This window comes from Ips typographus, linkage group LG3 (assembly GCF_016097725.1).
Source record: "Ips typographus isolate SLU linkage group LG3, UJ_Ityp_2.0, whole genome shotgun sequence".
In the NCBI taxonomy this organism is placed as follows: domain Eukaryota; kingdom Metazoa; phylum Arthropoda; class Insecta; order Coleoptera; family Curculionidae; genus Ips; species Ips typographus.
This window is the reverse complement of record NC_138424.1, coordinates 21,114,075-21,138,843: the sequence shown is the minus strand read 5'-3', so window position 1 is coordinate 21,138,843 and position 24,769 is coordinate 21,114,075. Positions and strand designations below refer to the sequence as shown.

Below are 24,769 nucleotides of genomic sequence, written 5' to 3'. Positions count from 1 at the left end.
GTTGTATGAAGAAGTGGTAACAAGTATTTATTGACTCTGAGTATATCATAGATTTGGATATTTCCTAAGTACTTTCAAAAAAATAAGTACCATTGGTTGTACCTTGGTACACACAAATTCTCAATTTGTATTGTAGTGTATTTTGTGATAAATAAGTGCATTATCCCACAGTCCACATGTGTACTGTTTGTGGTTTGTGATTGACCATTCACAAAAATCTAACATTTTTTAAAAAATCATCCTAATTTCTTCAACTGTGCTTCACTTTTAATGTGAGTTCGGGAATGTTATCATGACTCCATCTAGGTACTATACCTCTTGAGGGGTAAACCGCTGAGTACAATTTTGTACACTAATTCCTAATATGCCAATAATGTCCGCTAATTCCTTGTAATGCCCAGTAATTCCCAATAACGAACCTAACCTAACAATGCCCACTATTTTTCTGAATTACCAGGACTGGAGAATCTAAAAAGGTTTTTTGATGAAAAAGAGTAAAAATAAAAAAATATGCCAGCAACAGTTTAACTGGAAGCAGATATGAATTGCTGCTTAGTTTAAATGGGACATTGTGTATATTATTGCATTTTTGGATTCTACCCTAAAATATAGGTATTATACAGGATGTGGCCAACATAACACAAAACCCATTGGAATAGTGGTAGTGTTTCAAGAAATTTCTATGCATTACATCATAGTAGACCTATAGTAGCTCAGGTAACTGTGTTTTCACAAGTCAAATTAGCCCTAACCAGTCAAACAATGTTTCTGGGGCACCCTGCCTGTAAACCGTAAATAACACGCGTATTTGTAACACTTTGTATATACTTTTATATGTCGATGGACAGGCAATGAAATGAGCTTTCCATTGACGTAGAAAAGTCGGTTGGTTAGTGGTACCGTTTAGCCACTAGAGGGCGTCAACTTTGACCAATTTTTTTGGTGTATCCTTTTGTTTAATACTCAAAAACCCGCTTAATTGCACTATTTTTGCTAGACTTTTATACGTCAATGGATAGCCAATGGAATGAGCTTTCTAAAGATTTCCCAACTTGGGTTGACAGGTTAGACGGTTTGGCCGCTAGAGAGCGTCAAAGTTGACTATTTTTTTTATGACTTTTTTTCGTGCATGCTTTTGTCCAATCTTCAATAACTCGTTTATTTGCACCATTTTTAGTAGTGTTTTATACGTCAATGGATAGCCAATGAAATGAGCTTTCTAACAGTCTCCCAATTTGAGTGGATAGGTTAGACGGTTTGGCCGCTAGAGGGTGTCAAACAGACAAAATACTTACGCCTTCATCCCTTGATGGCATTCCAGTCAAATAGGCACTAATATCACTCTTAATGGGGTCCAAAATGGCCAAAACTGAAACGCAACCATCTACAGTACCTAATACCAAAGCGTTACCGTCTGTAGTGCTCTCAATAGCTGTCAGTTCTGCTTGTACTCTGTAGTTTGCCACCATCTGTGCATCATCAGTCCTATTTATGGTCCGAGCATTATTTTTAGGGCAGGATTGTGGGGATTTTTAGTACCTGAACACCCTTAAGGTTTTCCGGCCGCTATGATAGTACAGCACATACTCGTCGGTTTTGTTAAAACGACATATAATAGTAAACACACCTTCGGCAACTTTAGGGATGTAAGTTTTCACGGTTGTTCCTTTTTTCAGTTCGATCAGTTCCAATCCACCTCTAGAATGTTCCTAGTTAACACCTTAAAAACGTTTTTGACTGGATTACCTTTGAGGAGCGTAAAGCCCGTATTTCCCATCTTTAGTAACGCTTCCACCCCATTTCGGTATTGATCTCAGATGTTTCTTGGTTCTTATATCGATTATAGCCCCTTTATCAGTAGTCATCACCGCAATAAGGTGCCCTTTATGGGGCATCGCTACTAAACCCGCTACGTCTTTAATTCCGCACATTTTTAGCGGGATTCTTTGCACCAAATTGCCATTTTCGGCGTTGTGCACCAGAATGCAGTCTCGGTTCGTTTTATCCGCCGCCGGAATCACTAAATGTTGGTTGTCGGAACTTTCTACAGCGTACCTGAACGGTACGCCAGTTATGCTACGCACTGGATACTCAAATGTGTAAAGAATTTCTCCACCTGAAATATGTTTCATTAAGAGTACTGGCAGGATGATAAATGGGGGGCAAATTTTCGGGTTAAGCAAAAATTGACCAATCAGAGAGGGTTAACCGAAAGTATCTCATATCAGACAATACTAAAGGACATCAGCACTAAATTCCCTAAAACTTTTCCTTTTGAATCCTTTGTGCAGCTGCTGTGGTACGCCAGATATTAAACTATAGACATATTGTATTTTCAGCATGGCTTTAGTTTTCTTTGAAGCTGATTTTCAGTGATCTGCTTAAAAACATCAGGTATCTGAGAAATATGTGTTGTGTATGTATTTGTGTTGAATACTTGAGAGAACTGGTTAACAAGCATCCCTTGAAAGCCTACGATACGGTCTGGAGAGAAGGGATGATTTACAAATTACAACAATTTAGGTCTTCATTGATATTTGCCCACCCTGTACTGACTTACTAGGAACTTCCCGGACACACACTGAAGCTGTAGTTCTCACAAAATCCGTCCCTGGCGGGTTGCTAGGCTTGGATATGGACAGAACTTTGTGTCCATTATCGATCAGACTAAGCTGTCTAATACCAGGCTGTTCGTCTTTGTACACCACTTGCTGGGTGAGCCTCAACCAGATCAGGATGTTGCCGGTTTCAGCAGAAATGATGTATTTTCCGTCCGGAGTGATTAAGGCGTGCGTGACAATGGCTCCTAGAGGACTATCCGCCAGTTTGGCTATCAGTTTGCCCACCCTCAAATCCCAAACTCCTACGCAGTTTCTTGTGGCAGTCACCGCCAAGCTGAGGTTATCTGAGAGGCTGAGTGATTTGGTTTAAAACAGCCTTGGATGTAGTAGTAGAGGGTATACCTGATTGAATCTACTTGTAGTTCGTGCCGATCGATTACATGCACTTGCTCGAAGATGTTATTGATATTCCATACTTTGACAGTTCTGTCTATGGAGGATGTGACAATACTGTTCCAATTGCCCACCGTGAGCGGTTCTAACTGTATGATGCGCGCAAAGTGCGCATCCAGGATTTTTACCAGTTTTTTCGATTCAATGCACCACACGTACAAGTTTTTCCTGAAATTACACTGTGATTCACTGCCTCTGTTGTACACAAGTAACTGTCAGTTACAATCTATTGGCTCACCATGTTGCCACTTACTATATACTTACCGAACTCCCGCTATGGCGTAATTCTTGTGCCCACTGAGCATTATAGAATTGGAGTGTAGCATCTTGGTGGTTATGTTACGAGTGCCGTAAGGTAACGTCAACACCACTGCCTCACCGTTATCGATACGGTTTTCTTCGTCAAAGTCCCATATTACGAAACCGTTGCTCGTTGTTCCTGAAAGTTCATTCATCGTAGCAACTTTGTCTCAATTACCAGAGAGTAATAATTACCAAATAGAACTTTATCGTGCTTGTCCAGTCTCAATTGCAGCATTGCCTCACTGTCATCCTTGTCACTTCTGGGCAAGTCGTAGTCTTTCTTCCACACTAATCCTGAAGGGTCTTTGACGAATTTCGAAACTGTGTACAGTCCAGGCTCAGTACACGTGTACAGTACTGACTTGTCTTTGGTAAGCACCATAGCACTAAAACAATTCTATTTATATCAGCAATTCATCAGTTGATTGATAATTTTAGTGTGTATTTCAAATTGCCAAATCCACTTGTTTTATTTTGTAGTGATTTTCAGGTTATTGGATAGGAAATTTAATGAACATTCCAAAAATTTACTTAAAACAGTCATTTTCTCACTCCAAGTGGGTTTTAGAGGCGATTTTGTCCCTGACTGTCTTTTCAAACTGTGTTTCTAGCAGTTCAAACAAACACCTATTTCTCACTGATTCTACTGGTTTTTTTAGGTTATTGGATAGGAAATTTAATGAGGATTTCAAAAATGTGCCTAAAAGTGTCATTTTCTCACTCCAAGTGGGTTTTAGAGGCGATTTTGTCCCTGACTGTCTTTTCAAATTGGGTTTCTAGCAGTTCAAACTTACAACACCGCTTTTCTCACTGATTCTACTGGTTTTTTTAGGTTACTGGATAGGAAATTTAATGAGGATTCCAAAAATGTGTTTAAAAGTGTAATTTTCTCACTCCAAGTGGGTTTTAGAGGTGATTTTGTCCCTGACTGTCTTTTCAAATTGTGTTTTTAGTAGTTCAAACTTAAACACCGCTTTTATCACTGAGTCTACTGGTTTTTTTAGGTTATTGGATAGGAAATTTAATGAGGATTTCAAAAATGTGCTTGAAACAGTCATTTTCTCACTCTAAGTGGGTTTTAGAGGCAATTTTGTCCCTGACTGTCCTTTCAAACTGTGTTTCTGGCAGTTCAAACTTAAACACCGCTTTTCTCACTGATTTTACTGGGTTTTTTAGGTAACTGGATAGGAAATTTATTGAGGATTCCAAAAATGTTCTTAAAAGTGTCATTTTCTCACTCCAAGTGGGTTTTAGAGGCCATTTTGTCCCTGACTGTCTTTTCAAATTGTGTTTCTAATAGTTCAAACTTAAACACCGCTTTTCTCACTGATTCTACTGGTTTTTTCAGGTTATTGGATAGGAAATTTAATGAGGATTCCAAAAATGTGCTTAAAAGTGTCATTTTCTCACTCCAAGTGGGGTTTACTGGCGATTTTGTCCCTGACTGTCCTTTCAAACTGTGTTTCTGACATTTCAAACTTAAACACTGCTTTTCTCACTGATTTTACTGTTTTTTTTAGGTTATTGGATAGCAAATTTAATGAGGATTCCAAAAATGTGCTTAAAAGTGTCATTTTCTCACTCCAAGTGGGTTTTAGAGGCGATTTTGTCCCTGACTGTTATTTCAAATTGTGTTTCTAGCAGTTCAAACTTTGACACCGCTTTTCTCACTGATTCTACTGGTTTTTTTAGGTTATTGGATAGGAAATTTAATGAGGATTCCAAAAATGTGCCTAAAAGTGTCATTTTCTCACTCTAAGTGGGTTTTAGAGGCAATTTTGTCCCGGACTGTCTTTTCAAACAGTGTTTCTAGCAGTTCAAACTTTGACACCGCTTTTCTCACTGATTCTACTGTTTTTTTTCAGGTTATTGGATAGGAAATTTAATGAGGATTTCAAAAATGTGCTTGAAACAGTCATTTTCTCACTCCAAGTGGGTTTTAGAGGCGATTTTGTCCCTGACTGTCTTTTCAAACTGTGTTTCTGGCAGTTCAAACTTTGAAACCGCTTTTCTCACTGATTCTGCTGGTTTTTTCAGGTTATTGGATAGGAAATTTAATGAGGATTCCAAAAATGTGCCTAAAAGTGTCATTTTCTCACTCCAAGTGGGTTTTAGAGGCGATTTTGTCCATTACTGTCTTTTCAAACTGTGTTTCTGGCAGTTCAAACTTAAGCACCGCTTTTCTCACTGATTCTACTGGTTTTTTTAGGTTATTGGATAGGAAATTTAATGAGGATTTTAAAAATGTGCTTGAAACAGTCATTTTCTCACTCCAAGTGGGTTTTAGAAGCGATTTTGTCCCTGACTGTCTTTTCAAACTGTGTTTCTAGCAGTTCAAACTTAAACACCGCTTTTCTCACTGATTGTACTGGTTTTTTTAGGTTATTGGATAGGAAATTTAATGAGGATTTCAAAAATGTGCTTAAAAGTGTAATTTTCTCACTCCAAGCGGGTTTTAGAGGCGATTTTGTCCCTGACTGTCTTTTCAAACTGTGTTTCTGGCAGTTCAAACTTTGACACCGCTTTTCTCACTGATTCTATTGGTTTTGATAGGTTATTGGATAGAAAATTTAATGAGGATTCCAAAAATGTGCTTGAAACACTCATTTTCTCACTCCAAGTGGGGTTTACTGGCGATTTTGTCCCTGACTGTCCTTTCAAACTGTGTTTCTGACATTTCAAACTTAAACACTGCTTTTCTCACTGATTCTACTGGTTTTTTTAGGTTATTGGATAGCAAATTTAATGAGGATTCCAAAAATGTGCTTAAAAGTGTAATTTTCTCAATCCAAGTGGGTTTTAGAGGCCATTTTGTCCCTGACTGTTTTTTCAAATTGTGTTTCTAGTAGTTCAAACTTTGACACCGCTTTTCTCACTGATTCTACTGGTTTTTTTAGGTTATTGGATAGGAAATTTGATGAGGATTTCAAAAATATGCTTGAAACAGTCATTTTCTCACTCCAAGTGGGTTTTAAAGTCGATTTTGTCCCTGACTGTCCTTTCAAACTGTGTTTCTGGCAGTTCAAACTTAAATACCGCTTTTCTTACTGATTCTACTGGTTTTTTTAGGTTATTGGATAGGAAATTTAATGAGGATTTCAAAAATGTGCTTGAAACAGTCATTTTCTCACTCCAAGCGGGTTTTAGAGGCGATTTTGTCCCTGACTGTCTTGTCAAATTGTGTTTCTAGCATTTCAAAGTTAAACACTGCTTTTCTCACTGATTCTACTGGTTTTTTTAGGTTATTGGATAGCAAATTTAATGAGGATTCCAAAAATGTGCTTAAAAGTGTAATTTTCTCAATCCAAGTGGGTTTTAGAGGCCATTTTGTCCCTGACTGTTTTTTCAAATTGTGTTTCTAGTAGTTCAAACTTTGACACCGCTTTTCTCACCGATTCTACTGGTTTTTTTAGGTTATTGGATAGGAAATTTAATGAGGATTTCAAAAATGTGCTTAAAAGTGGTATTTTCTCACCAAGTGGGTTTTTGGAGGCGATTTTGTCCCTGACTGTCTTTTCAAATTGTGTTTCTGGCAGTTCGAACTTAAACACCGCTTTTCTCACTGATTCTACTGGTTTTTTTAGGTTATTGGATAGGAAATTTAATGAGGATTCCAAAAATGTGCTTAAAAGTGTAATTTTCTCACTCCAAGTGGCTTTTAGAGGCGATTTTGTCCCCGACTGTCTTTTCAAATTGTGTTTCTGGCAGTTTAAACTTTGATACCGCTTTTCTCACTGATTCTCCTGGTTTTTTAGGTTATTGGATGGGAAATTTAATGAGGATTCCAAAAATGTACTTAAAAGTGTCATTTTCTCACTCCAAGCGGGTTTTAGAGGCGATTTTGTCCCTGACTGTCTTGTCAAATTGTGTTTCTAGCATTTCAAAGTTAAACACTGCTTTTCTCACTGATTCTACTGGTTTTTTTAGATTATTGGATAGCAAATTTAATGTGGATTTCAAAAATGTGCTTAAAAGTGTCATTTTCTCACTCCAAGCGGGTTTTTGAGGTGATTTTGTTTGTGTAGTTTATACAGCAAATTGGCATTATTTTTCGATCAAGAATCGATGATTAAAAAAATTTCTAGCAATCATTAAAAAAACAAAACTGTATAATGGAAAATGGATTTTGTTTTTGTTAAATATTTTGACTTGGCAACACTGCTAAAAAATAGTGGAATACACAACTTTCTGGAGTTGATTTACTTCGATCTGCTCCGAAAAGGTCTTTGATTGGCGATTTGGAATAAGTAATTTTTCTGTCTTGGAAATAATGGAGCAAAACTTGTAAACCTAAGGATTTAGGTTAAATCTTCTAAAGAAGCTCTTGACAGGAATGAGGAAAGGAAGAAGGAAACATTGATACTCATATCAAAATCCTCTAAAAAGGATGCCAGGGAATGGATAACTTGAACAGAACGAAGAATGTTAAAAATATGTGAAAACCTTCTGAAAATGATACTTTTTGTGACATTTTCAAAGTGATACTGAGTTATCTAAGATCGTACCTATGAAAGTCCAGCATTTCGTACTCTCCTTCCTTGGACTTGAAAAAAATTTTCATTCTAGGATCATCCAAACTGTTTTTCCAAAATACTATTCGATATTCGGTTTTGTTGTCCCATTCCATCACTGTAATTGTTGGGGGTAAATTTTAAGTCAGAATTAACGATGCAATTTACTTAGAATAGGCCAATCCTCTTTATTCAACGGTCCGTTATAGTCGTCCTCTTTGTTGCCTCTCATATCGTATTTGACCCACTCTTCTGTACCGTAAATGAACAAATTGTGATTGAGCAGGAATATTCCTATGACGTTATCGCCTTCTTCCAAAGGATTGTCGATGGTCACGAATTCGCTGGACAACATGTTGAGAAGAACAGTCTGAAATTATTAGGGACGTTTTTACAAAAGGATTCATTAGGATTATTAAAATTCGACTAAGATTTTTAAAACCAATTGGTTTAGCTTTAAATTGCGCTTAACTTTGTCCCAATTTAAACTTTTTCGTATCTCTTTTATAGTTCAACCGAAGGTTGTTGGGTCGAATTTGAATTACCCTCTGTACAGGGTGGTCCAGTTTTAAGTGTCAATAATTCACCATTTGATAACTAATTAAAAAATAAGTTGACTTATTATGTGATTTTTCTGAAAAAACGTTTCCTAAGGAAGATACAGTCCTCCAAATTTCCATTTAAAAAATCGTTTTATAGTTTAAAACTGAACATCCAAGACTTGTGAAAGTCCAAATTTGTACTGAATAGTCTAAAAACTTTTTTACTACTAGGAATGGTCTTATGATTCGCTTTCTCAGACTGCCATCCTGGTTGAGTGTCTGAAACTGGCATTCAAGAACTAAAAAAAGTCCGGAAATCAAGACAAAGATTGTATTGTGCATGAAACTCATTTTTTACTTCTAAAAATAATATAAAAGTTGACTTTTAATGCTAGAACTGACTTTACTAGGACTAAAGAGAGTCCAAAAGTATATTTTCAAGACTTTAATTGGTGTACAACTCAATTTTCTGGACTGGACAACAAGTCTAGAAGTAAATTAAATTTTCGGACTATTTTATTTCTAAAAATTAGTTCTCAAGACTATTATTGTAGCATTTGGTACCAAAATTTTTTACTTTTATTACTGAAGAAACTTGACTTTTGGAAATAGTCTTAAACTCGATTTTTCAGTCTTAAAAAGCATTAAAAACAGTCTGAATTTCTTAGAGATGCTACAATTTATTGCACCTACGAGTGTAAAAGTCAATTTAATAGTGAAGAAGCTTGAAATAACATTTTCAAGACTATGGTCAGTGGACAAACTAGCTTTTAGGCCTGATAAATCAAAAACTTTGTAAAGATAGTCTTGAAACTCGATTTGAGGCACTGAAAACAGCCTTAAAACACTAAAAAACAGTCTAGTTTATTAAGAAATACCCGAATTTTTAGCACTGAGGTGTCTAGAAGTCGATTTAATAGTGACAAAGCTTGGAATGCTATTTTAAGTCTATGAAGAATGTAAAAATTGTTTGTTAAGTTTGCTATGTCAATAACTTGGTGAATATAGTCTTGAAACTCGATTTTATAAGCTGAAAGCAGTTTTGAAGCACTAAAAATAGTCCAGAAAATGAAAAGCAAAGTAAGAAGCACGAAAAGTTCGTTTTCAAGACAATTTTCATGAATCTAATGTCAATGTCCTGCATCTAAGACTATTTTCAAGACTAAAATATTGAAATTTGTCTTCAAATTATGAAAACTTACTTCAAATGCAAATTTTAAGCTTCTGATGTCACTTTTCATTAGTTCAGTCACATTTTGGGGTTCAAGTCAATTTTTAAGGTTTAAATGTATGAATTTGCAGTAACAAATTCTTGAAAAAGTAGTTTTTATGTCTACAAGTCAATTTTTAGTATTAAAGTCTCACGATTTGCATGAAAACTGGTTACAAACACAATTTTTAAGCTTCTGAAATTTTTATCTTTTCTAATTCAATTTTCAAAACTAAAGTCTTTTAGTTTGTCTGGAAACTATGAAAACTGGCTACAATAATATTTTTTAAACTTCTTAAGTGAATTTTCCGTTTCCAAGACAATTTTTAAGTTGGGTTGGGTTAGTTTTGGGTCTTTGACCGTAATAACGTGTAATAAAGTGCTTGTTCCAAATTTGATCAATATTGCTCCAACGGTCTGACAGTTATGAAAAAAAAAAAAACGATTTTTTAAACAGAAATTTGAAGGACTGTATTTTCCTTAGGAAGCACTTTTCAGGAAAATGACATAATGAATGTCAACTTATTTTTTAATTGGCTATGAATTGGTGAATTATTTACATTTAAAACTGGACCACCCTGTATATTCATAGGAAATTTCCAGAGAAACTACCTGATTGTTGTTGGTGTACGCTGCCGCCCATTTATTATCAGGACTCAACACTAAATGCTGCATAATGCCCTCAATATTAGGATTCACATCTCTAGTCAAATCACTTGTAGACAAATCCCAAGTGATGAACCTGTTAGACACCGACACTATGTATCGATAATCTGAAGTCAAGCAAATTGAGAACACCGCAAACTGGTGACCTTCCAAGGAATACTAAAAAAGTGAAAATTATTAAAATTTTAGGCAGAAAGTTATTCAAGGCTACTTTGAGGGGTCCTCCAGGGGTGTGCAGACAATGGTACAAGGGAAGAAGGGCGCACTGGTTTGGACCTTTGAAGTCACAATCATTTAGGAGCATTTTAACGTTAGGATTGGGGGCCACTTCTGGAAGTAGTCGTCCGATTAGTTGAGGGGCCAACATGTTTGGATAAGGACCTAGGACTGCGCCTCCTAAACGCAGGGCATCAGCCACTAGTATAAGCTCCCTAAAATATTCAATAACTATACCCCATATTGTGTCGGTTTTAAACTGCCAACCTTTTGGAATCTTTATCTTCAATGTGCATACAGGCGTCCTCGTAGTCGGACAAAACAGACTGCAAAGGACAACTGGACAATTTTGCGTGCAGCCACTCGTAGTTGAACAGAACGTTTTCGTACAAGTCTGTAAATCTTCTCGATCTGACCAAATGGAATGGCAGTTCTCCAAACTAATGGAACTCAAAAATGTGATATGGTCAACTGTACGCACAAGGTGATTGGTTACATTTGAACTATTGACTTTTTCAAAAAATGTCAAATACGAAAGGTTTTGCAGAATTTACTTTATAATATTCCGGGTGGATCAAACAACAATTTCAAGGGCTACAAATTGGTATATTGAACCACCATGTAACTGTAAAAATAACAGAGTTATGGGCTGTCAAAGTGAAAACTGTTAAATTCAAACTGTACAGCAAACAACTCAGTTTTAACAATAAACAACTCACTTATTCGACGTTTTAGGTAAAAACGCTATACAGGGTGGTCGAAAGAGAATTTCAAGGGCTACAAATTGGTATATCAAAACACCCTGTAACTGTCAAAATAACAGAGTTATGGGCTGTCAAAGTGAAAACTGTCAAATTCAAACTTTACAGCCAACAACTCAGTTCTAACAGTAAAAGCTTGGTTATTCGACTTTTTAGGAAAAAACCGTATACAGGGTGGTCGAAAGAGAATTTCAAGGGCTACAAATTGGTATATCAAAACACCCTGTAACTGTCAAAATAACAGAGTTATGGACTGTCAAAGTGAAAACTGTCAAATTCAAACTTTACAGCAAACAACTGAGTTTTAACAGTAAATAACTCACTTATTCGACATTTTAAGGAAAAAAGCTATACAGGGTGGTCGAAAGAGAATTTCAAGGGCTACAAATTGGTATATTGAACCACCTGGGATTTGTCGAAATAACCGAGTTATTGACAAGACTATGGAATAATTTACAGGGTGATTCATTGAATTTTTAACATCCTCGTAACTTGTTTATTTTTTGTTTTATCAAAAAATTACCAAATATGATAATTTTTCGAATCTACATCGAATTCTAGGCCTACTTGATGTAAAATGTATCGATGTTCAATTGTTTTTGCTCTAGCAGCGTTACTTTGACCACCCTCCTCGAAAGCAGAAATTTCCAATTTGAGCGAAATTTTGATGCACTTTTCCAGAAAATCGTCCATAACTCGCTTATTTGAAACACCCTGTATAAAACCACCGTATAACAAAAGAAAGCTAATGAATAGGGCTATCACGTGACGTTGAGCGGGCACGGCTAAGTTGTCCCGTTTAGCCGCTAGAGGGCGTCAAAGTTGACTCTCGTTTTTTGCAGTTTTTGCTCAATATCTCAGGAACGTTTCAGTTTAGAGGTCTGAAATTTTTATCACAAATGCACCTCGATGGGATGCAACTTTTATCTTCTATACACTTTTTTAGTATCATGCACCGTTTGGTCTTGAAAAATTAAAAACAAGAATTGTCAAGAAATTTCAAGGTATCCAACCTTCTGATTTTTTTCATAAAATTTTTTATTTTCAAAATTAATCTCAACTGCCTAAATACCTTCAAGTTAATAGTAGAAAAATTACGTAAGGTGTCATTTGTCAAAATGTCTTGTTGCAAGGGTGCCACACCCTAAAAAGTGTCAAAATTGACATAATTTCAAGGTCATCTCCGAAACGGTGTCAGTTAGAGCAAAATGAACGTTAGATTTGTGTTCCCCAGGTGGAAATTAGTTAAAAAAGTCACTTTGAGAAAAATCCAAAATGGTCGCCGTTATAGTATAGTAGGCCCAAAAAATTCCTAATTTAGACTAAATTTCCGTGCACTTTACCAGAAAATCGTCCATAACTCGTTTACTTGAAACACCTTGTATAAAACCACCGTATAACAAAAGAAAGCTAATGAATGGGGCTATCACGTGACGTTGAGCGGGCACGGCTGGGTTGCCTCGTTTAGCCGCTAGAGGGCGTCAAAGTTGACTCTCGTTTTTTGCAGTTTTTGCTTAATATCTCAGAAAGGTTTCAAGTTAGAGGTCTGAAATTTTTATCACAAATGCACCTCGATGGGATGCAACTTTTATCTTCTATACACTTTTTTAGTATCATGCACCGTTTGGTCTTGAAAAATTAAAAACAAGAATTGTCAAGAAATTTCAAGGGTGATACCTTCTGATTTTTTTCAGAAAATTTTTTATTTTTAAAATTAACCTCAACTGCCTAAATACCTTCAGGTTAATAGTAGAAAAATGACGTAAGGTGTCATTTGTCAAAATATCTTTTTGGAAGGGTGCCACACCCTAAAAGGTGTCAAAATTGACATAATTTCAAGAAGAAGCCAAACGGTGTCAGTAAAAGCAAAATGGACGTTAGATTTGTGTTCCCCAGGTGGAAATTAGTTAAAAACGTCACTTTGAGAAAAATCCAAAATGGTCGCCGTTATAGTATAGTAGGCCCAAAAAATTCCTAATTTAGACTAAATTTCCGTGCACTTTACCAGAAAATCGTCCATAACTCGTTTACTTGAAACACCTTGTATAAAACCACCGTATAACAAAAGAAAGCTAATGAATGGGGCTATCACGTGACGTTGAGCGGGCACGGCTAAGTTGTCCCGATTAGCCGCTAGAGGGGGTCAAAGTTGATTCTTGTTTTTTTGCTCAATATCTCAGGAACGTTTCAGGCCAGCTTATAGTTCCAAAGTTTGATGTTAGATATAAAACATTAAATATGAAAGTATTACAAATAATAGTCAGATTTTCATATAATACATAACTTTGTGTCATATAGCTTTTTTGATCCACCTGGTATATTAAAAAGTAAATCTTCCACAGAATAGTGCATGACTCCATCAGTGTTTGGACATAAGGTCACATTCTGTCAACCTTTCTCTCGAGGCAGTGTGACTTTCTCGTTGAGAATCAGCCTTGGAGGGGTATTCTTGAAATGAGGGGAGTTACTAAGAGAAAAGTTTGCAGAATGTGACAGAGCCCTGCTATTGCCAGCTTTTTCTGTCACATTCTATCAAAAGTTTTCTTGAGAGTTTTGCTCCCTGCTTTCAAGAATTAGGCCCCAGGAGGAATGTTCTTGGAAAGAGGGAAGGAAGATCAAGAGAAAAGTAGAATGTGACAGAGACCTGCTATTGCCAGCTTTTTCTGTCACATTCTAGCAAACCTTCTCTTGTGAGTCCTGCTCCTTGCCTTCAAGAATTAGGCCCCAGGAAGAATGTTCTTGGAAAGAGGGAAGGAAGTTATCAAGAGAAAAGTTTTCAGAATGTGACAGAGACCTGCTATTGCCAGCTTTTTCTGTCACATTCTGGCAAACCTTCCCTTGAGAGTCCTGCTCCCTGCTTTCAAGAATTAGAGCCCTGGTCGTATACTATAACTTGGATATTTGACATTTACCGATAAAGTCAATAAGCAGCATAAGAGCAAATGTAATCAATCACCCTGTACATTCCTACAAACCTTTCGTAGATTGTATCTAGAGACGTTGCCTTCTTTTGAGTAAAACACCAAAGGTTGGACCGGCACTTTACGATCCGCCGCCCCCTCTTTATCAGTTAAATTGAACCTGTGCCTTTGGATTTCAGTGTATTTAAAGGGTTTCGGTTTGCCCCCGCCCCAAATCCCCAAAAAGTAGTCGGCAATCATCGAATGGAAGTACGTGGCCATGTTCATGTTTTTGAAGTAGCGCTCTCTGGCCGTGTCTCTGAACTGTCTTTTGAAAGTTTAAAATCGGTTACGTGATTGCGTTTTTTTTTTTGCTGTAGCTAGTACCTGTGGTACCAATTCATTACGCTGACACCATCGGCCTCCCTTTCCGACAAGTAATTGGGAAGATCGTTTCGTATTCTGGTCCACAGCAACGGTGGTATGCGTCTCACTGGGGGTAAATGGTACTGGTAGACGTCGTCCAGTACCTTATCGTCCAGGGAAATGAGATCTTCTAGTTCGGACTCGGACAAACCACTTTTGGCCGCCGTTATATAAGCCAAAGCGTGGAATACCAGTATTCTACCGTGCTAAAAGGAATTCACTCACATTTCGGTAAAATATCAATAATTTCTGCTTACTTGTTTTTCAATCCGTTCGAACAACATCATAATGGAATCCATTACAGTGGAGGCCAAGTGAGTGTCCTGGCTTTTAGTGTAGCTTCTCCATCTGCAAATTTCGGCGAAAACAAGCTTGACAAATATAGGAAGGCTGCATTTATCGATTGCGTTCGATACGAGCCTCCACTGGTAGTTGGTCAAATCTCGACACGCGGTTCTCATCCACATTCTAAAATTTCAACGGATACATTTCAAGGATTGTACTGGTTTGTATGACTGTTACTTTATAACTTTCATTGCCAATTCCTCTCCCAACGCGTTCACTTCTATAAAGTTCTCCTCCACGTCGATCATCCTCCTCAAGATGTGGTACTCCTTTGACACTTCAGGATTAGCCTCCTCCGATGCGCAGGATACTATAATTTTGCAATGTTTTGGCAAACGGGTCGGTAACCAGGATACCTGTAACATTTCTCACGTCAGAAGGTTTTTGAAAGGCTTGCCGAGAAAATTATCATTAGATGAAGTAACATTTGCTGTACTGGCTTTAAAAAGTATAAGTAGATTAACATAGTCACTCTGTGGAGTAGCTCAGCTGCACCAAATAGGATGGAGATTGGTCAAAAAAGCTGCTGACCAATCCTAAAGCTATCAACTATACTGAGATTTACTTGAGATTTGAAGAAGGTACAACATCCTTGAAATTTACCTTATTAGCATCTGCAGTTCCAGTCAATTGATCCACCGAATCCAAAAAAAGCACCAAAGGTTGTTCCTTGGTGGCCAAAGTGAGTAATTGCTTAAAATGCGCCGTTAGCGGTACCAAATCGTCTGGTATGGTATCAAAAGGAAGCATAAAGTTGTACGATATCTGCAATTGGAAAAAAGTACCATAACAATCTTTGAATGATAGAAACCTACCTGCTGACAAATGGAAATCAAAGTGGGAGTTAAAGCACTGGAATCCGGTGTAGTACCCAAGAACCGAATAATACTGATCGGTTTTGCACCTTGAAACCACGTGGTCGCCGTTGACATACTGGCGGACTTGGCCAGTAACGACGTCTTACCGCACCCACCTTCCCCGTACAACACTAGCAGTTTGTCCGAATCACCGATCATGTACTGGTGGATGTGTTCCAGACTTTCTTCCCGACCGTAGAACACCTGATTCAAAATTAGCTTGATAACCAGTCAGTTTTCACCAAGACTTCACGTGATACCTTCACAGAGTTGTTGCAAGCGTGCAGGTGCTGCAAAATTTCCGTGACGATTTGCCCTTGGGCACTAGAGTCCTCCTTCCTCATCGCCCTGTCCACTAGTTTGACGATGTTTTTGTAAAAGTGGGTGATGAAGTGTTTCAGATATTCGTCGTGAGTTTCGGTGTCTAAACCTTCACGTCCTATCCATTCGACTGTATACCTAAAATGTTAGTTTTTGTTCAGTCAAAAGATTGGAACTTGGAAGCAACATTTTATGAATTTAAGTAGATCAGTGGAAAATGCAAAAAGAAGACACAGGTGTTTCTAATGAAGTATAAGAAGAAGAATACACTGAGTTTGAAGAGATACGGAATTAAATTGAGAAGATTACAGGGAAAAAAGTTTGAACTGCCAGAAACACAGTTTGACAAGATAGTCAGAGACAAAATCGCCTGTAAAACCCACTTGGAGTGAAAAAATGACTGTTTTAAGCACATTTTTGGAATCCTCATTAAATTTCCTATCCAATAACCTCAAAAAACACTAACAAATTTGGTACAATCAGGGAAAAAGCTGTGTCAAAGTTTGAACTGTCAGAAACATAGTTTGACAAGATAGTCAGGGACAAAATCGCCTGTAAAACCCACTTAGACTGAGAAAATGACTGTTTTAAGCAAATTTCTGGAATCCTCATTAAATTTCCTATTCAATAACCTGAAAAATTACTGCAAAATTTGATACAGTCAGGGAAAAAAGCTGTGTCAAAGTTTGGACTGCCAGAAACACAGTTTGACAAGACAGTCAGGGACAAAATCGCCTGTAAAACCCACTTGGACTGAGAAAATTACTGTTTTAAGCACAGTTTTGGAATCCTAATTAAATTTCCTATCAAATAACCTGGAAAAACACGACAAAATTTGATACAGTCAGGGAAAAAAGCTGTCTCAAAGTTTGGACTGCCAGAAACACAGTTTGACAAGATAGTCAGGGACAAAATCGCTTGTAAAACCCATTTGGACTGAGAAAATGACTGTTTTAAGCACATTTTTGGATTCCTCATTAAATTTCCTATCCAATAACCTCAAAAAACACTAACAAATTTGGTACAATCAGGGAAAAAAGCTGTGTCAAAGTTTGGATTGCCAGAAACACAGTTTGACAAGATAGTCAGGGACAAAATCGCCTGTAAAACCCACTTGGAGTGAGAAAATGAATGTTTTAAGCACAGTTTTGGAATCCTAATTAAATTTCCTATCAAATAACCTGGAAAAACACTACAAAATTTGATACAGTCAGGGAAAAAAGCTGTCTCAAAGTTTGGACTGCCAGAAACACAGTTTGACAAGATAGTCAGGGACAAAATCGCTTGTAAAACCCATTTGGACTGAGAAAATGACTGTTTTAAGCACATTTTTGGATTCCTCATTAAATTTCCTATCCAATAACCTCAAAAAACACTAACAAATTTGGTACAATCAGGGAAAAAAGCTGTGTCAAAGTTTGGATTGCCAGAAACACAGTTTGACAAGATAGTCAGGGACAAAATCGCCTGTAAAACCCACTTGGAGTGAGAAAATGAATGTTTTAAGCACAGTTTTGGAATCCTAATTAAATTTCCTATCAAATAACCTGGAAAAACACTACAAAATTTGATACAGTCAGGGAAAAAAGCTGTCTCAAAGTTTGGACTGCCAGAAACACAGTTTGACAAGATAGTCAGGGACAAAATCGCTTGTAAAACCCATTTGGACTGAGAAAATGACTGTTTTAAGCACATTTTTCGATTCCTCATTAAATTTCCTATCCAATAACCTCAAAAAACACTAACAAATTTGGTACAATCAGGGAAAAAGCTGTGTCGAAGTTTGGACTGCCAGAAATACAGTTTGACAAGATAGTCAGGGACAAAATCGCCTGTAAAACCCACTTGGAGTGAGAAAATGATTGTTTTAAGCACATTTTTGGAATCCTCATTAAATTTCTTATCAAATAATCTGAAAAATTACTACAAAATTTGATACAGTCAGTGAAAAAAGCTGTGTCAAAGTTTGGACTGCCAGAAACACAGTTTGACAAGATAGTCAGGGACAAAATCGCCTGTAAAGCCCACTTGGACTGAGAAAATTACTGTTTTAAGCACATTTTTGGAATCCTCATTAAATTTCCTATCCAATAATCTGGAAAAACACTACAAAATTTGATACAGTCAGTGAAAAAAGCTGTGTTAACATTTGAACTGTCAGAAACACAGTTTGACAAGACAGTCAGGGACAAAATCGCCTGTAAAACCCACTTGGATTGAGAAAATGGATGTTTTAAGCACCTTTTTGGAATACTCATTAAATTTCCTATTCAATAACCTCAAAAAACACTAACAAATTTGGTACAGTCAGGGAAAAAAGCTGTGTCAAAGTTTGGACTGCCAGAAACACAGTTTGACAAGATAGTTAGGGACAAAATCGCCTGTAAAACCCACTTGGATTGAGAAAATGGATGTTTTAAGCACATTTTTGAAATTCTCATTAAATTTCCTATTCAATAACTTGGAAAAACACTACAAAATTTGATACAGTCAGGGAAAAAAGCTGTGTCAAAGTTTAAACTGCCAGAAACACAGTTTGAAAAGACAGTCAGGGACAAAATGGCCTGTAAAACCCACTTGGAGTCAGAAAATTACTGTTTTGACATTGACACCTAAAGGAAAAACATGGGGGCTAATTCTTGAAAGCAGGGAACAGGATTTACAAGAGAAGTGCTGATAGAACGTGACAGAAGACTTGATATAATGGCAGGTTCCTGTCACATTCTGAATACCTTTCTCTTGATAACTCCCTTCCCTTGTTTCAAGAATAGACACCATGGACTGGAATAACAAGATTCAGAGAGTACCACCTTGAAAAGAAGAAAATCAAAATTTTTTTGAAGAAAACTGCCATCAAAACGATTTCAAGCAGTGCACCTGAAACATTTCAAATGAAGATGCAGTGACAACCAAAACGTTTCAAAGAAGACACTATTATAAGGTTCTGGAAGAATATCTGAAATTGAAGTTCATTTTTTCTTACTTTTGAAAGTTGGTGGTTTCAATTTTGTTTGGCAGCCTCACATCCCTCAAATCGGCCAACAGTTTGGCCGACTCCATATCCAAACTGCGATTAATAATGTCCACAAACAGTGACGCTTTTTTCAAGTTTTGCAAGTTGATATTGTTGATCATCCGAATGTAGGCCAGACAGTGATTTTTCGTGTTTTTCACGCTTAGAATTCCGTTGATGACTTCCCTTTCAGTGACTGAAATCACACTGAACTGAAAGTTTGCGGTTTTGAAAACGGTTGCAAATCACCTGACATAAAGTAGTTGTGCATAGCGTCGTTGTCCATTTTGCCTTGCTGATATAGAGAAGCGGAAGCTTTGCGAAACAGTTTCTGAAACTTGTTCAAAGTGTCCCACCATTTGGCTTGGTCTTCGGCTTGCAATTTGGGTATTCTCTGTGTCCCACCAAAAAATATAGGTTACACTGGATGAGATGGATGGAGATTACCTTGTTGTTAAAATTAACCAAAATAGAGGAAATCGGTTGGAGAACCGAAATGGGAGGAACCGCGTTACTGTCCTTCCGGTACCAAGTATCGATGAGGGTGACGTCATGACCAGTGGCGTGCAGTTCGTCTCTGATTAGTTGAAGTTCGGACGACAAGATGTAGGTGGGGATAGGTCTGTAACCGTATTTTTGACCTAAAAAAACCTGATATGGCACTAGTTTAGTATGTTCCAGATTTTTTGGTGTTTTGTACCACAAAGTTGGGTCCCATGGATAATCTTTGACAGTTTTGGATTTCCTTCATGCACAACTCGGTGGTCATGTGATCGTCGGTGGCCTCGTCTCTTACGCCCCATCGCATGTCCACCACCTGTAGAAACAAATTCTTTAGGTTTTTATAATATTTTTTCAAGTGCAAACGATTTCCATATAGAACAGCAGTCTCCAAAATGTTTGATGGATTTGTAGTTTGCCACCCAACGTAAAACAATAAAATATTTGTTAAGTCTTAAGTAAAAACACAGGATTCAAAGCGAACCGTGCGAAAACAGCTCATTACCTCATTGCGTAGACAAAGTTATGCTTTCTCCACACAGCTTACTGTGCGTAAAGATGGTAGTTCAATCTAATATTTTTGCCAGTTACTAGTACACAATCCACAGCACTGTTCGTGGTTTGGGATTGGTCTGAGTTGGGAGATTTCTGACCAATCACAAACTGGACTTGGCATGATGATTAAATGTAGAAGTATTTTGAAATAGCACTTTGACGAGCTGAACTGGCTATGATAATAACAGACAGGCTTATAGTCACCTGACAGCTGTCAAATGTCATTAAACAGTGCCGTGAAGAACTTCATTTGTGTTATTTCAAAGTGTCCAGTATATTTTGTGAAATTTTCATAAATCTCCCTCACCAAATTTGAAAGTTACACAGTGTTAACAATTTTTAAGCTTGCAACACTGTGCAGGCAAAATGACATTATTCAAAAGCAGTCACGTGACCAAAAAAAGGTAGTTTGAGATGTCAAAATTTGCGTAATCCAATTTAGACAGTGGGAAAAGCTAAAATTGTAAGTTTTTCGTCACGTGACATGGAAAATACAATTTAAGAGCTGGCAACACTGTAAAGGCAAAGTGACATTAGTTAAAAACAGTCACGTGACCAGAAAAAGGCAGTTTCAGCTGTCAAAATTTGCTTAATCCAATTTAGACAGCGGGAAAAGCTAAAATTGTAAATTAATCGTCACGTGACATGGAAAATACAATTTCAGAGCTGGCTACACTGTAAAGGCAAAGTGACACTAGTTAAAAACAGTCACGTGACCAGAAAAAAGGCAGTTTGAGCTGTCAAAATTTGCTTAATCCAATTTAGACAGTGAGAAAAGCTAAAACAGCAAAATACACGTCACGTGACTTTAAAAATGCAATTTTTGAGCTTGCAACACTGTGCAGGCAAAATGACACTACTTAAAAACAGTCACGTGACCAGAAAAAGGTAGTTTGAGCTGTCAAAATTTGCTTAATCCAATTTAGACAGTGGAAAAAGCTAAAACAGCAAAATAAACGTCACGTGACTTTAAAAATGCAATTTTTAAGCTTGCAACACTGTGCAGGCAAAATGACATTAGTCAAAAGCAATCACGTGGCCAGAAAAGGTAGTTTGAACTTTGAAAATTTGCTTAATACAATTTAGAAAGTGGGAATAGCTACATTTGTAAATTAATCGTCACGTGACATGGAAAATACAATTTCAGAGCTGGCAACACTGTAAAGGCAAAGTGACATTAGTTGAAAACAGTCACGTGACCACAAAAAAGTAGTTGGAACTTTGAAAATTTGCTTAATACAATTTAGAGAGTGGGAAAAGCTAAAATTGTAAATTTATCGTCACGTGACATGGAAAATACAATTTAAGAGCTGGCAACACTGTAAAGGCAAAGTGACATTAGTTAAATACTATCACGTGACCAGAAAAAGGTAGTTTGAGCTGTCAAAATTTACTTAATCCGATTTAGGGAGTGGGAAAAGCTGAAATTGTAAATTAATCGTCACGTGACATGGAAAATGCAATTTTTAAGCTTGCAACACTGTGCAGGCAAAATGACACTACTTAAAAACAGTCACGTGACCAGAAAAAGGTAGTTTGAGCTGTCAAAATTTGCTTAATCCAATTTAGACAGTGGGAAAAGCTAAAACAGCAAAATACACGTCACGTGACTTTAAAAATGCAATTTTTTAAGCTTGCAACACTGTGCAGGCAAAATGACAGTAGTGAAAAACAGTCACGTGACCAGAAAAAGGTAGTTTGAGCTGTCAAAATTTGCGTAATTCAATTTAGACAGTGGTGAAAGCTGAAATTGTAAATTTCTCGTCACGTGACATGGAAAATACAATTTAAGAGCTGGCAACACTGTAAAGGCAAAGTGACATTAGCTAAAAGCAGTCACGTGACCAGAAAAGGTAGTTTGAGCTGTTAAAATTTGCTTAATCCAATTTAGACAGTGGGAAAAGCTAAAAACAGCAAAATAAACATCACGTGACTTTAAAAATGCAATTTTTGAGCTAGCAACACTGTGCAGGCAAAATGACATTAGTCAAAAGCAGTCACGTGGCCAGAAAAGGTAGTTTGAACTTTGAAAATTTGCTTAATACAATTTAGACAGTGGGAATAGCTACATTTGTAAATTAATCGTCACGTGACATGGAAAATACAATTTCAGAGCTGGCAACACTGTAAAGGCAAAGTGACACTAGTTAAAAACAGTCACGTGACCAGAAAAAAGGCAGTTTGAGCTGTCAAAATCTGCTAAATGGAATTTAGAAAGTGGTGGAAGCTAAAACAGCAAAATACACGTCACGTGACTTTAAAAATGCAATTTTTGAGCTAGCAACACCGTAAAAGCAAAGTGACATTAGTTAAAAACAGTCACGTGACCAGAAAAAGGCAGTTTCAGCTGTCAAACTTTGCTTAATCCAATTTAGACAGCGGGAAAAGCTAAAATTGTAAATTAATCGTCACGTGACATGGAAAATACAATTTCAGAGCTGGCTACACTGTAAAGGCAAAGTGACACTAGTTAAAAACAGTCACGTGACCAGAAAAAAGGCAGTTTGAGCTGTCAAAATTTGCTTAATCCAATTTAGACAGTGAGAAAAGCTAAAACAGCAAAATACACGTCACGTGACTTTAAAAATGCAATTTTTAAGCTGGCAACACTGTGCAGGCAAAATGACATTAGTCAAAAGCAGTCACGTGGCCAGAAAAGGTAGTTTGAACTTTGAAAATTTGCTTAATACAATTTAGACAGTGGGAATAGCTACATTTGTAAATTAATCGTCATGTGACATGGAAAATACAATTTCAGAGTTGGCAACACTGTAAAGGCAAAATGACAGTAGTGAAAAACAGTCACGTGACCAGAAAAGGTAGTTTGAACTTTGAAAATTTGCTTACTACAATTTAGACAGTGGGAATAGCTACATTTGTAAATTAATCGTCACGTGACATGGAAAATACAATTTCAGAGCTGGCTACACTGTAAAGGCAAAGTGACACTAGTTAAAAACAGTCACGTGACCAGAAAAAAGGCAGTTTGAGCTGTCAAAATTTGCTTAATCCAATTTAGACAGTGAGAAAAGCTAAAACAGCAAAATACACGTCACGTGACTTTAAAAATGCAATTTTTAAGCTTGCAACGCTGTGCAGGCAAAATGACATTAGTCAAAAGCAGTCACGTGGCTAGAAAAGGTAGTTTGAACTTTGAAAATTTGCTTAATACAATTTAGACAGTGGGAATAGCTACATTTGTAAATTAATCGTCACGTGACATGGAAAATACAATTTCAGAGTTGGCAACACTGTAAAGGCAAAGTGACATTAGTTAAAAACAGTCACGTGACCAGAAAAAAGGCAGTTTGAGCTGTCAAAATCTGCTAAATGGAATTTAGAAAGTGGTGGAAGCTAAAACAGCAAAATACACGTCACGTGACTTTAAAAATGCAATTTTTGAGCTAGCAACACCGTAAAAGCAAAGTGACATTAGTTAAAAACAGTCACGTGACCAGAAAAAGGCAGTTTCAGCTGTCAAACTTTGCTTAATCCAATTTAGACAGCGGGAAAAGCTAAAATTGTAAATTAATCGTCACGTGACATGGAAAATACAATTTCAGAGCTGGCTACACTGTAAAGGCAAAGTGACACTAGTTAAAAACAGTCACGTGACCAGAAAAAAGGCAGTTTGAGCTGTCAAAATTTGCTTAATCCAATTTAGACAGTGAGAAAAGCTAAAACAGCAAAATACACGTCACGTGACTTTAAAAATGCAATTTTTAAGCTTGCAACACTGTGCAGGCAAAATGACACTAGTTAAAAACAGTCACGTGACCAGAAAAAGGTAGTTTGTACTTTGAAAATGTGCTTAATACAGTTTAGAGAGTCGGAAAAGCTCAAATTGTAATTTAATCGTCACGTGACATGGAAATACAATTTAATAGCTTGCAACACTGTACAGGCAAAATGACAGTAGTTAAAAACAGTCACGTTACCATACAAAAGGTAATTTGAGCTGTCAAAATTTGCTAAAGTTACAGGGGCCGCATTGACGTCGCGATGACGTAATTTGGCATAACCATAATTTAACCAATTGTCAAATTACGTCATTGTGACGTCAAAAACGTCTGCATACATTACGTCACGTTTTTTAAAACTATAGGTATACAATACAACTCGGTATTTCGGAAAAAATATCGATATCAGATGGGGTGGTGGATGTAGGTGAACGTATTATTTAACCCCATAAACGCGGGAATTTGCCCTTGGACCCATTTAGTAACAGGCCGCGAAATGGTACGCGACTTGACCTACAAATTTCCCGAATACTTACGATAAAATCGATTCTCTTTGGGTATGATTTGAACGTTTTTAGGTGCAAAAGCCTACCTGAAATTCCAAACCGTGTTTCTCCCGACAGTAATCTTTAATTTTCGGATAGCATTTGGCCATTAAAGTGTTTCGTTCCATTGTTGTGTCTGAAAGTTTTGAAAATGTACGATTGAAGCGTATTTTTGGCGGTTTTACCTGTGAAAGTTGAACTGGTGAAAATACGAACAATTTTCGAGCTGACCGGCGGTAAATTCTCCAAAGAACCCGCGAATATCAAATCTATGGTTCTGTCATCCATTTTAAAAAGGTACACCGCTAACTTGGTGAAGTTCGAGGTTGCACTGAGTTGCGTT

General features: G+C 37.1%; 2 protein-coding genes across 14 annotated transcripts in view; one reads left to right on the top strand and one right to left on the bottom strand.

Moving 5' to 3' along the window:
* Nipped-A (Transcription-associated protein Nipped-A) overlaps positions 1-24,769 on the top strand; it is a 128,521-nt gene that overhangs the window by 287 nt on the left and 103,465 nt on the right. The window lies entirely within an intron of this gene.
* Positions 1-24,769, bottom strand: part of LOC145726855 (NACHT and WD repeat domain-containing protein 2) — a 25,496-nt gene extending 727 nt beyond the window's left edge. Inside the window, exons 1-25 of the mRNA XM_081976128.1 lie at positions 24,612-24,769; positions 24,474-24,562; positions 19,786-19,902; positions 19,533-19,736; positions 19,335-19,479; positions 19,056-19,281; positions 16,012-16,210; positions 15,710-15,955; positions 15,498-15,659; positions 15,072-15,250; positions 14,807-15,017; positions 14,511-14,755; positions 14,199-14,451; positions 10,730-10,902; positions 10,458-10,677; positions 10,193-10,405; positions 7,997-8,198; positions 7,823-7,946; positions 3,510-3,703; positions 3,279-3,453; positions 2,964-3,182; positions 2,561-2,913; positions 1,747-2,116; positions 1,540-1,698; positions 1,296-1,485 (exon numbers count right to left, since the gene is read on the bottom strand). Coding sequence (XP_081832254.1) covers positions 1,296-1,485; positions 1,540-1,698; positions 1,747-2,116; positions 2,561-2,913; positions 2,964-3,182; positions 3,279-3,453; positions 3,510-3,703; positions 7,823-7,946; positions 7,997-8,198; positions 10,193-10,405; positions 10,458-10,677; positions 10,730-10,902; positions 14,199-14,451; positions 14,511-14,755; positions 14,807-15,017; positions 15,072-15,250; positions 15,498-15,659; positions 15,710-15,955; positions 16,012-16,210; positions 19,056-19,281; positions 19,335-19,479; positions 19,533-19,736; positions 19,786-19,902; positions 24,474-24,562; positions 24,612-24,714 — 4,971 coding nt within the window. The 5' untranslated portion in view covers positions 24,715-24,769. The remainder of the gene's footprint in view (positions 1-1,295; positions 1,486-1,539; positions 1,699-1,746; positions 2,117-2,560; positions 2,914-2,963; positions 3,183-3,278; positions 3,454-3,509; positions 3,704-7,822; positions 7,947-7,996; positions 8,199-10,192; positions 10,406-10,457; positions 10,678-10,729; positions 10,903-14,198; positions 14,452-14,510; positions 14,756-14,806; positions 15,018-15,071; positions 15,251-15,497; positions 15,660-15,709; positions 15,956-16,011; positions 16,211-19,055; positions 19,282-19,334; positions 19,480-19,532; positions 19,737-19,785; positions 19,903-24,473; positions 24,563-24,611) is intronic.